Source organism: Camelina sativa, chromosome 1, assembly GCF_000633955.1.
Source record: "Camelina sativa cultivar DH55 chromosome 1, Cs, whole genome shotgun sequence".
Lineage (NCBI taxonomy): Eukaryota > Viridiplantae > Streptophyta > Magnoliopsida > Brassicales > Brassicaceae > Camelina > Camelina sativa.
In genome coordinates this window covers 2,627,826-2,640,359 of record NC_025685.1, presented here as the reverse complement: position 1 = coordinate 2,640,359, position 12,534 = coordinate 2,627,826, and the positions used below count along the sequence as shown (strand labels likewise).

The following is a 12,534-nucleotide window of genomic DNA, read 5'->3' as shown; positions in this document are numbered from 1 at the left end:
TCATCGTTTCAACTACATGAAATTGACAATGAAACTGATCATCTAGAAGCTGCACCTCAAATACCATTGGTTCGTAATGAAAGACTTAGCGAAATTGATCTAGAATTTATCGCGGATGTTGTGCACCACGAGGTCCACGACAATGAAGAGGCCGTTACAAAACCAGATGTTGATCAACAAACGGTAGAAAACATGTGTGAACAAACACATGACACCAAACAAGACGAAGATGTAACAATAGAGCGTGACAACGGAATTGAGGTTACACACCAAGACGAGAGAGTCGTTGAATATGTAGTTGAAGAAACTTCATAATTAAACGATGTTGATCATGTAAACAGACACGAGAAACAAACCACATTTGCATTACCCTCAAACTTTTTTCTTTACAGTTATTTAGTACGAAACTTTTTTTAATCTAATATTTACTCTAGTTAGTACATAATTAATAGCATTATGGAGGGGTTATATACGCTATGCACATATATATTAAGGTATGGAACCTAACTAGTTATGTAGTAGTTTCTCGTCATTTATGTATTCGGTATATATGCTGAGTTAACAAATTTGATATATTTTCCGTGGGTAGTTCCCCTTTCTAGAGAAATAATGATGGGCACACATTAAAAGTAGGAGTTTTTTGTACGTTGAGATGTACTTTGGGATTTGGTTCTTGCTCCTTTACTTGACCTTACGGACCATCTTAGGTACTATTAATCTAAGCCAACACAATATATACTTTTGACGAGGAATCGAATGTGGAGCTATATTAATTGGAATATAGCCAAGTTACTTATTACTCTAGATTGTACGTATCGTCTAATCATACGATTTTCTTTTTCATCAAGAGAAGTGAACTACAATTGTATTTTGACAACAACAAATATTATATTTCTCATCATATAAACAAAGAGAAGGGTAAATTAAAAGTAAAAGGCGTAGGACATGTTCCCAAAAGGTTTTGAAAAACAAAAAAAAAAATCCTAAGGCGAGAAACTTGGGAGAAGGTAAGAATTTTAGAAAGGGTAAGAAAGTGACTAAGCCTATATATAGAATGGAGGATACTTAACCACCAAGGAGTGCTTTCAAGCTGGCTTAAAGTTGGGGATACAAAATATATACTACTAGAAAAAGGAGCTAGGCACACCGCACATGTATTAGTAAACACAAATATATATCTTCTTTCTTCTTCTCGATTATAAGCATATCGAGCTCTGACTGATTCTTTCGTTGCTTTTGTATCGATTCGTGCCTAGCTACAAAAGTTTCTTCTTTCTACCATATATTCCTTTTCCTTTTCCAAAAGTTTTGTATAAAGAAGTGAGTTTTGGTTTCGATTATATGGTGCATATCGTCTTATAATAAGAACGGCTGATTATTTGGCCAACTTATACCTCTTCAACTTTGTCTAGTGAAGTCACAAATTATCCAAAAATCATAGTAATAAATGTAAATAGTGAATTTTGTTAACAAAAGGGAGTATCTTAATTATCAGATTATATTTGATTTATTAAAAAACATCTCGTAGATCTATTCTCTAACAGATTATATTGGATTTATTAAAAAACATCTCGTAAAAATATTTAAACTAAGTAATCATTGTTTTCTTAAATAAAAGCTTATAAACATCAATCTTTATAAGACAGAAGGAGTATAAGACTAGTGTTGACTGTTGATCAATCGGATACATACTAATTTCTCTCACCGATACTTGTACATGCATTACAATCAATCTTCTCATTAACAGCTTTATGTAAACTCTATGTGAATTAGCCACTTTTCTTTTTAGTTTGAGGAGACTAATTATATAGTCATCATATTCATTCAATTCATTCTAAGACGTCCGGTTATATTTGTTTTAGTGCAGTTGTGATAGGTGCGCGCGGTAAAATCACTTAGACACGGGTAAAGTGGCTAATTACGCATTGAAAGTTATCTTAAGACGACGACCAACCGGTTGGATACTTTAGTTCCACCAAACATAGTGAAAGGGTAAATATGAATTGTATGCAATGATATAACGTATTGTATATAGATAAAACACACATAAGCAAACTGGACAGACTTAACCAAATGATGATTATGTTTATTAAAATCACATAGAAAACATATACACTAGCTAGACAAAAACAGAAAGAACAAAAGAAAGAAACAAATTTTCTTTCAAACTACAAATTAACGTTGCGGAGCTGGTGAAGGCTGAAAAGGTGATAGAAGAATCAGTCGCGAGTCTCGTGGAACCTTTTGATAAAATCAGTGGATCTCCGATTAATAGCTGGTTCCACGAGGTACCAATTATAGAAGTTGGCTTCACTATCTTCACCACACATCTCGTCATCCGTTCCTGCCTGGTTTGATCTCTGTCTGCGTCGCCACCACGCCTTGAAGCTGCCGAAGAAGCTAAAGAAGAAACGCCACGAACCTCCCATTATGATCCTTTAGAGAGAGAGGGAGAGAGAGAGATAGATAGAGAGAGAGGGATGTATTTTGCGTGTATGTATCTAAAGATACATATAAGCATGTGAAGGAAGGTGAGTCTGATGGTTTAGGGTTCAAAACTCAAGGTCCCTTTATATATAAGGCTGGGACAAGTTGGAATCCTAGAGGAACCATGCAGGAAACACACCCCACCAACCAAATTAAAAAGAACTTTTCACTTCTTAACATTTTTATATTCACATATAGAATATATAAACATTACAGAACTTATCAAGAGATTATTTGTCGCTAGCTGCAGTTATTTTAATCATTACATAGGCACTAGTAATTGTCGTGAAAAAAAACAAACTTTGAATTTAAAGCTTTTGTAGCAAGTTAATTGCCACGGAAAAAATCTATCACATATAGCACATTTCATCGTTCCAAATTGATAAATGATAAATCAATATTATGTACGCTGTAATATATGTTTTTTTTTGGTAGAAACGTTGTAATATATGTTAGTTGCAGGATTATGTACATTTAATTGGGGTCCTAAAGATGGATTCACAATTAGATTACTTAAATTACATAACTTCCAAAGTCCCATAAACACTATACCGAGTAAACAAAAAACTTTGAATGAAAAAGAAATAGAATAGATACAAATCCGCTTTAGAAGATTGGCCATTCATTTTTTTAGTGCAGGACACCCATGGAATAAAAGGTAATTATTTAGATTATACACAAATTGAACTAGTTGTTTATTAGGGTTTATTTTCAAGTTTTGGTTTTTCATTGTTTATTATCGAGTTTAAGATGAATTTTCAAACTCCCTTAATAATTTTCTGTTCTATTTTATTTTACTTGTATCAATATATCTAGTTTTGTTCATCTTGGACCAACGTTGTTTGTGACAAAATCGTTTGCCTTGCGTTTTTTTGTCACACAAATTTAGCAGATCAACAGTCGCAGTCACGTAAATGCTCCGCGATAGACTTGGGCTACAAATAAAAACGGTATGCATTTTTTTTATGAAAATAGAAAACGGCAGGGTGTTTATTGGACTAATCCAGAGTAAGACTGTGGTGTTTGGTCATCTCGAGGTCAGCTGGTTGTAGAAATCGAGCGACGGCGGCAGAGACGACGGCGATGAACAGACTAAGATGGGTCGCAGAGGGAGATATCTGGGACCTCGATATGTCAACTCCGGTGACGCTCGAGGCCACCTCACGAGCTGTTTCGGACGATCCTCTTCCTCTAGGTTTCTCCAGAGGCACTCATCTCTCTCGCTCCAAGCAAGTTGAGTTCTTTCACCGATTCATGGCCGCACCTCTCATCCCTTCCTTCTCCTCTATCCGTTCCAACACCGGAGATGGAGGCGGTGGTGGTTTCTCTCTTCAAAGAGTCCTCACTCTTCCTTTCTCCAATAACTGGTATACTTAAAAAACCAATTTCAAAATCCTAACTTTATCCTGATAGTTTCTGTGAAAGCTCGATGATTGATTTGCTTTTTAAAATTCCAAGGTTTGTGTCTCTTCTGGGCCAATTCGATGTTCAGAGATTCGTATCGGAGATAAGAAAGAATGAAGCTTTTGGTCGAGGGGCTTCCTCTAAAGCAGCTTCTCGTTTAAACGCAATTGGCAAGCATTTGAAGGACAAATCTTTGTATGCATTGGGTTTTTGCTCTGAGTTGTTGTTAACACCAGATGATACTTTGCTTCTTAGCTATGATACATACAAAGGTGATCTTAAGAAGACTCCTAGGGCTAAGGCTATCTTCAATCACAAGGCAATTTCTTTCTTACCTTCTTTTTTTATTTGTTGATGCTATTGATCTTTCTCAATTTTGGTTGGAATATGGAAATTGGGTCACTGAGCTTAAGAAGTCTGGTAGGTCAGTTTATCCTACAGAGCTATCGAACTTTTGCTCTATTGTCTCTTTCGATATAATCAATGTAGTTGGAAATGTGATAACCTTGGCTGAATTATCGTTCTGGATTATGGAGTTTGGGTCACTGAGCTTATGAAGTCCACTATACTTATTGTTCTTGACTCACTTTTCTTTTTTTTTCGTGGGTTTCAGTTCCCCCTTCACAATCTGACAGCAGAGGCGTTTTGGCCTGGACTATTTGTGGATAAACATGGTGAATATTGGGATGTGCCACTCTCAATGGCTATAGATTTAGCTTCTCTTCCTGCTGAGTCTGGTCTAAGTTACCATTTATGTTTACACCATAACAGTGGATCACCCAAGAAGTTTAATTCTGATACAATGGAAGTGCCTCCACCGTCTCTGCTTCCTGGATTGTCTCTAAAATCCGCAGTCTCCTATAGGTCAAACATGGATCTCTGGAGGGGTACCACTCCAAAGCTCGAAACTTGCAAGCCCTTTGACATCTTCCTCAGTAGTCCTCATGTTGCAGTATCTGGGATTATCGGTAAGATAAGTTTATTCGACTCACTTCACAAGTATTTTTCTTGTCAAGACCGGAAGTTTTGTGATTTCTCTAATACGTTTTTGTGAAACTCTGATCATCTGAGTTCTGCAACTCTAATATTGGATGTGAAAAACCAGTGATGCAAAAGGTGAATTTGTAGGATCTTTTGGTTTCTTACGGCTATTGAATAGCTAATTTGTTATCCTCTGATTGAAAGTTTTATGTTTGAGTGAGCCCTCTGCTTAGGAAGCACTGTTTTTTTTAATGATCTATTTGGTGTTAATAATACGTTTCATTAATCCCACAGGCTCTGTGATGACCGCTGCATTTGGAGAAAATTCAATCAGATCAAAATTTGAGAATGATTCTGAGGGTGTTGGAGGGTTCTCTCTTCATATTCCATCTGTAAATTCCGGATTCATGGCTGATGCCTTAGGACGGGCATCACTCACAGCTCAATATGGAAGCTTCCAGAATAACTTCTTTGATCTCACCCGTTTCCATGCTAGATTAGACTTTCCGCATGGTTTGAGGTTTCTTACCGGTGCCACTAGCGTCGCACAAGATCTTTTAAATTCTCGGCAGCCTAGTTTAGAAGCATTTCAAAAAATCTGCCCTGAAGTATTAGTTTCTTTACAGCAACAGGTAAAAGAAAGTATATACTGCTCTGACCAAATAGTCTACCAGACAAAAAGAAATTCTTAAATTCATAGTTTCAGCTACTTGATTCGTAATAATATTCTACGGATTTGGTTGCAGATTGTTGGACCGTTTAGTTTCAGAGTGGAGTCTGGAATTCAGATTGATCTGAAGAATGGAGCCAACCCCGTGACTGTAGATAAGACAGTATTTGCTTTGGAATATGCTATTCAAGTGCTTGCTTCTGCCAAGGCTGTTGCTTGGTGCTCCCCAAAACAGAAAGAATTCATGGTTGAGCTTCGTTTCTTTGAGACATAGTATCAGGACTTTCCACTCAAAATGTCTAGCTTGATCCTATGAAGATTGTAGTCGTCTTGCAGAGAAGTAAATAGACAATGTTTGATTTTTTTAAGTTTCTTATGTTAAACAGAAGAATGATTTAATAGAAGGGAAGTTTACATCTTGTTATAGTGTGATGTCTACCAAAACTAGTTACAGGACAATCCAGTGGAAGGTTTAAATGGTCTTCCTTATACTTGATAGACACAAGACAAAGACCATGAGGCGGTGCAGGCAAAGTTGTATACTTTGCAAGCTCCGTCCTGTCTTTGGTTTCCAAAATCATTGGGACAATATCTGAATCCAATGCTTCTTTTCCAATCTGAATCAGCAAAGCTACCTGAAAATGTGGAAGGACTCAGCAGACTAAAAACATTACTTCGCCGTGTCAAGCATGTTAAAGAGAACATAGAAACTAACCATGTTTCTCACTTGTCTGTACAAAAAGCCTGAACCTTCAACTTCAAGCTGTAGAAGAGATCCCTAAACACCAAAACACATCAAAGGGTATATCATATGACCCTTTTCCTAACTGTTTCAGGAATAAAGAAATCTTACCATTTGAATGATATCAAAGCGGGATATAGTTTTCAAAGGATCAGGCATTCCATCTTCCCGTGTAGCATTAGCAAATGCAGAGAAATCATGCTTTCCGACAAAAAGATTAGCAGCTTCCTGCATTTTAGAAGCATTCAGTTTATAAGCACAGTGGAATGCCCAATGACGCTGGAACGGGTCCATGAAAGTGTCGTTGTATATCTGGTAGCGGTAAATCTTGCTAGAGGCAGAAAAGCGAGCGTGGAACTCAGGAACCGCTGCACTCATCTCTCTGACACGGATATCTTTAGGGAGAAGACCGTTTAAAGCAGCGTGAAAGCTATCCAAACTAGTATAATTAGAAGGAGTGACAAAATGAGCTACCTGAAGAAGAAATAAACAAGATTGGCCAAAGAAAGATTCAGATAAAAAAATTCTAAAGAGTTTATAAAGAGAGATTTGGGATATAAGCCGAACCTGACCCCAAGCGTGAACACCAGCATCGGTCCTGCCTGCTCCAACAAGATGCAGCTCTTTTCTTTCGAGCTTTGTTATATGAATCAAGGCTTTCTCTAACATGGATTGGATTGTTGGTGGTGACTCCTGATACTGCCAACCTGAAGCCAACACACCATTCAATTCGATGTAAGGAAACAAGAATGATAGATGGGTTTAAAGAAGGAGCACAATCCAAATCTTCAACTTCCTCTCTTTGTCACGCAGATTCAAGTAACTTCAAGAAAAGTAACGAAATATAAAGATACAATATACTCCTGAGGATTAGGATTTTCGAACTACTAGTCTACTACGAACTAATACACTAAAGATTGTTTCAGTTTTGAGAAGACGAACCTGCAAATTTTGTGCCATCGTAGGCTATCACAAGGCGCCATTTAAAACCACCAGAATCACTAACCTTAACCAAATTGTTTAAGCTGGTCATCTGAAAACACACAAATTCAGATTAAATCATGAAATAAGACTTTCTTGGCATTTCGAAAACCAGCAGAGAAGTCGCAACTCGGAGAAAAAATATTGTATTTTTGGAGCTTACGGAGACATTCTGAGGAGACGAGAGAGACCCATTAGTAAAGAGTGAAGGAGGAAGCGCTGGTGTAGCGCAACTCATCCTCTTCTTCTTCTTTTTCGTCTTCTTCCTCTTCTTTTTCTTCTTCTTCTTCTTCTTCTTCCTCTGCTTGTCCTCTGTGTGAGTTACTGAGTTGTGTAATCCGATGATTCTGATTCGGAGAAGGCCAGTAAAACGGTGCGTATGGCGATTATTTAGATCAGACCGGACCAAAGGATGAACCGGAGCTTTTGGGTTCATCCGGTTCTTAGGTTGGTTTTGTTTGAGAAGGGACTAATTTGTTGTCAAAAAATAAAAAAATATAAGGGACTAATTTATCCACTAGATTACTACAGTATCACTGCACATTGCAATTTACTAATTTAGGGTTCAAGTCTAGAATTCAATATTTAAATTTTAGAGTTTAGTTAGTACTTAGTAGAGTTCAGGTACTATATTAGATTAGATTAGAGTTGGAGTTAAGAGGTTCGTGGTTATGGATTTTGTCTACAATTTTCTGCTATGAAAACTTTGACAATTTTCGTTTAACTTAGTTATGGAGTATGGACCTATAGCTATGTTTTGCGAAACTGTGTATAGTTGAAACGTAAATTGTTTCTCGTCATCGAAGTAATAATACCAAAGCATGTCATGACACAGTTCTATAAAATATTAAAACCTACCAAATCAGTTTCCTTCAATTATTAGTCAACCGATGTGAATTATGCTTTTTTATATAACAAAGTTATTAGATGATGGCCTGTTCGTTACAGTATCGCCAGCGACACCTTTCAGCGACTCAAATATAACTTTGTTTTTAATAAGTTTTGAAATGAGCGACACGTCTAGAACAAACGGTGAATAATTGATCACCGTTTAGTTAAAACGATCACCGGAAATTACAGCGACTCTTTTTCCGGAGCTAGCAACAATAAATCTTATCTCCAACGACTCTTTATTTTTGATCAATCATGATTTTGCCTTTATTTTTATTTTTTCCGGTCGATGCAGCTGTTTCAGCGACAGTCGTCCGAACAGGGCCGATATCCCGATCAATATTTTTCCAAAATTTATAATATAATAATAAAATTATTGTTATATATGTTAATATTATATTGTTTGAGATAATATTTAATTTTATCTTATAACTTTTTGGTAAATTTACATATATATTTTTAAATACTAAATATTTTACAATATTATAATATTTTAATGTGTTTGATGTATTACCATTTTATATTGTTTGTTTGTTGTATTTGCATCATTATTTTGTGAAATATTTTAAAGTAGAATTATTATATTTTAATTATGAGCAAATAAAATTATTAATTTATCAACCACGTAAATTTAGATTTACCAATCCGGCGATGTGGAACATTAAAACACACATTTTTATCTATAGATTGAGTAATATATCTTCATTTAAAAAAAAATCAAATCACAATCTACATATTTATTTATCATATGTATTATATGATAATTCAAAATAATTTGTAAATAAAATTAAGAAAAGATGATAGAAAAATCATAATTTTAAATCTTAACAAAATTTTCCAAATATAGTTATTAAAATAATAATTTAGATACTTAAATATAAATTCTTACTTTTTAAAATTCTGATTAGTTTACAAATTTTTAAAATTAATTAGTAATTTTTGTACATAATTAATTAGAAAGATAATTTTTTTTGGAGATATGTTAGTTACCAAATCACAATTAATGTTTCTTTTTATCAACCTTTTTCTCTTTTACCCAATCACAATTAATGTTATGCAATTATATTTTAAATCACCATGACATTTACACTTCTTTTAGCTATTTTTATCATTTGCATTTGGATCTCGATAATGTTTTTAATCTTGGCAAGATAATGGTCTTAACAATCAATTCAGACACTGAGATGACAAATTTTTGTCGAAGAGCTGGTACTGTTCCCTCCCATGTAAGTGGTTCTACAGCAATAGTGTAACTGATTCTTGGGATGCAACAAGGAGGCTTTCCTTGAAATTGAAGGAGTATGCCGATTTAGAAACTGGGTACATTGTGTTCTTTGACTCCTTTCCATTAGAGATTTTTATGCAAAACTGATTGTTTTTGATTAAACTTACATTTCACAACTTTTGAATCTTCAGATTGAAAAAAGAAGCCATCTCCAAGTTTGGTGAGAGCTTGGAGATTGTGCTCAAAGATAATGATACGAAACAGTCGGCTCCTTTTAACATTAATTAAGTTTCACATTGTCTTTCTTACATTTGATATTTTTCCATACTTGACTGCAATTTTACAAAACAATTGTTTTTGTTGCAGGTTGTTTACTTCTACGTCTGAAATTGTTTGTTCAATTGTCAGAGAAGCTATACATATCTTCCCCGCCTTTACAGAAAAAGAGTTGGAGCAAAGATATTAAAAGGAGACTGATAAATATTATAGAATAGAATAGTTTATTAAATTGTGTTTCATATGATTAAGGCATACATATACAGTAGAACCTCTATAAATTAATACTCGGTAAATTAATAACCTCTATAAATTAATAAATTTTTCCGGTCCCAAGTTAGGACTAGTGTAATTTTAGACACTATTCGATAAAATCATAAATTAATAACTTTTTTAAAAATCCCATGTAAAAATATGGTCCCATCAATATCATAAATTAATAATCAAATAAACTAGTATATATATATATATATATGTCTAAGAATATCTGGTGAAATATAAATCTATTGTTGTTTGTTTGTTCTTGAATTTGCATTTTTGTTAGAGAGCATCTCTAATCTTTCTGACTGCATCAAAAACTTATGGTGTTGTCTTCTCAAATCGCATCCAAAAATTATAGAGAGTTCTTGACGCGATAATTGCTTCCTTACGTATAACTGGTTCTAAATGTATCGTTATATCTTCTTCAACTTCATCATCACCTTGAAAAATAGTAGCAACAATTTCTTCTAAACTCTCAATTTATGATAAAAATCATCTTCATAAATTAATAAATTAATTTATGGATAAATTTATATTTTATTAATTTATCGATAAATTAAAACCTCTATAAATTAATAAAATTTCATGGTCCCGACCTTATTAATTTATAGAGGTTCTGTATATAGTGATTAGCTTTGACATATTGCTAATACCGCATAATGTAAACTTTTATAAACACATAAGGAAATAGTTTTTTTTTGGAAAAACTCTATTCAGATCTTATGGAAAATAAGTCAAAGATATATATATATATATATATTATATTTTCTATTTGTAAAATTACACTATGTGTATAAATGCATACACATAAGAGTCCAACAAAATCAGTTCTTTGTAACAAGAAAAATATCGTAAAGACGGTAAATCTACTTATAAAATTATGTTAAATTTTGTATGAATTGTTAAAATGCTTCCTCTACCAGAAAATCTTAGTTCTACCATTGTTTTTCCTATAGGTTTGTTTGTTCGTGAGATTGAAGAATATTCAAAAATAAGTTGCTGCATCCTCAAGAATATGCGTGTGGCGATTATTTAGATCAGACCGGACCAATATGAACCGGAGCTTTTGGGTTCATCCGGTTTTTAGGTTGGTTTTGTTTGAGAAGGACTAATTTGTTGTCAAAAGAAAAAGAAAAAAGACTAATTAATTTATCCAATAAGATTTTTTTTTTTTTTTTTTGGTCGGTTATCCAATATTATTAGTAAAACTTACTACAAATCTACAATCTTACTCCAAATTACAATTCAAGTCTAATATTCAGTATTTAAAGTTCAATATTTAGAGTTAAGTATTAGAAGAGTTCAGGTTCTAGACAAGTTAATGTGGTTATGGATTTTTGTCTACAATTTTTTTTTTAATTTGAAAAACTTTGACAAGTTTCCGTTAACTTAATTATTATGGTTATGTTTTGCGAAACTGCGTATGGTTGAAATGTAAAAATATCTTAGGCACATTTTTCGTCATCAAAGTAATAAAAATATAGTCAATATGAAATCTTTTTTTTTAAAGAGGTTATGGAAAAATATTAATTAGTTAGACCAAGTGCCTTTTCTTTAATTAAAACATAATAACATGTCAACACAAACTCCAATGGAAACATATTAAATTATGAACATTTTGACCAAATTTCTATAGTCTAATTTTCTTTTGTGGAAAAACTCTATTCAATCTTATGGAAAATAAGTCAAAGACATAAATATTATATTTTTAATTTGTAAAATTACAATATGTGTATAAATGCATACTCATAAGAGTCCAACAAAATCAGTTCTTTGTAACAAGCAAAATATCATAAAGACGGTAAATCTACTTATAAATTATGTTAAATTTGGTATGAGTTGTTAAAATGCTTCCTCTACCAGAAGGTCTTAGTTCTAACATTTCTTTTCTATAGGTTTGTTTGTTCGTGATATTGAAGAATATTCACAAAGAAGTTGTTGCATCCTCGAAAAAGTTATGGCAACCAAGAAGTTTTCATGTCTTATGTTACTTTCATTGATGATGTTTGCTTTCTTCATCATGTTGCCTGTGATATTAGGTAACATTTAAAACAAGATTTTCTCAAATGCAAAACTTATGTTCAAAAATTCTCTAAACAGTCATGAACTTTTCAACAGTTGAGTCAAAATAATAATTAAGATCTTGCATTTGTATTGGAAATTCACATGCTAATTATGAAATTGATCATTATTATTTTACTAACAGTTTTGTTAAATGATGTTCTTTTATGAATAAATTAGGACAAAGCCACAATCAATGTTTTGATAGGGCATATCCATGTCACGAGGATTCATGCAGAAAGAGCTGTATCTTGCGAGGTTATAAATCAGGAGGTTGTCTAAAACTTGCTTTTCAAATTGCTTGTTGTTGCTGGTAGCAAACCGGTTTAGAATCTCATGTATTTCTCAATGATATGAATGATATAATAAAAACAAATATTTCCAAGTATGACGATCTCCAATGTTAGCACTGTAATTATAAATACCCAAACTGCTAAAAAAATGGGAAATTGTCATAAATACCACTAAATCTCTATCGAGTATTTAACGCATGCACCTTCCCAAACTCAGCAACATGTTTTAGTTTTGCAAAGTGAGTTACCCAATGGATGATTA

General features: G+C 33.6%; 2 protein-coding genes and 1 long non-coding RNA gene across 3 annotated transcripts; 2 read left to right on the top strand and 1 right to left on the bottom strand.

Annotated features, from left to right (window-relative positions):
* LOC104729230 (protein TRIGALACTOSYLDIACYLGLYCEROL 4, chloroplastic) lies at positions 3,496-5,968 on the top strand. The gene is made up of 5 exons (XM_010448189.2): positions 3,496-3,854; positions 3,946-4,210; positions 4,505-4,859; positions 5,167-5,504; positions 5,619-5,968. The coding sequence occupies exons 1-5, from the start codon at positions 3,571-3,573 to the stop codon at positions 5,814-5,816; spliced, it is 1,440 nt and encodes a 479-aa protein (XP_010446491.1). The 5' UTR covers positions 3,496-3,570; the 3' UTR covers positions 5,817-5,968.
* On the bottom strand, positions 5,910-7,602 carry LOC104729323 (tRNA pseudouridine synthase A 1). Its single transcript, XM_010448290.2, has 6 exons — positions 7,429-7,602; positions 7,227-7,317; positions 6,852-6,991; positions 6,396-6,758; positions 6,258-6,320; positions 5,910-6,177 (listed from the first exon to the last, which is right to left on the bottom strand). The coding sequence occupies exons 1-6, from the start codon at positions 7,501-7,503 to the stop codon at positions 5,938-5,940; spliced, it is 972 nt and encodes a 323-aa protein (XP_010446592.1). The 5' UTR covers positions 7,504-7,602; the 3' UTR covers positions 5,910-5,937.
* Positions 11,679-12,333, top strand: LOC104729173. Its single transcript, XR_758234.1, has 3 exons — positions 11,679-11,719; positions 11,814-11,957; positions 12,160-12,333. It is a non-coding gene; the product is annotated as an uncharacterized LOC104729173 (long non-coding RNA).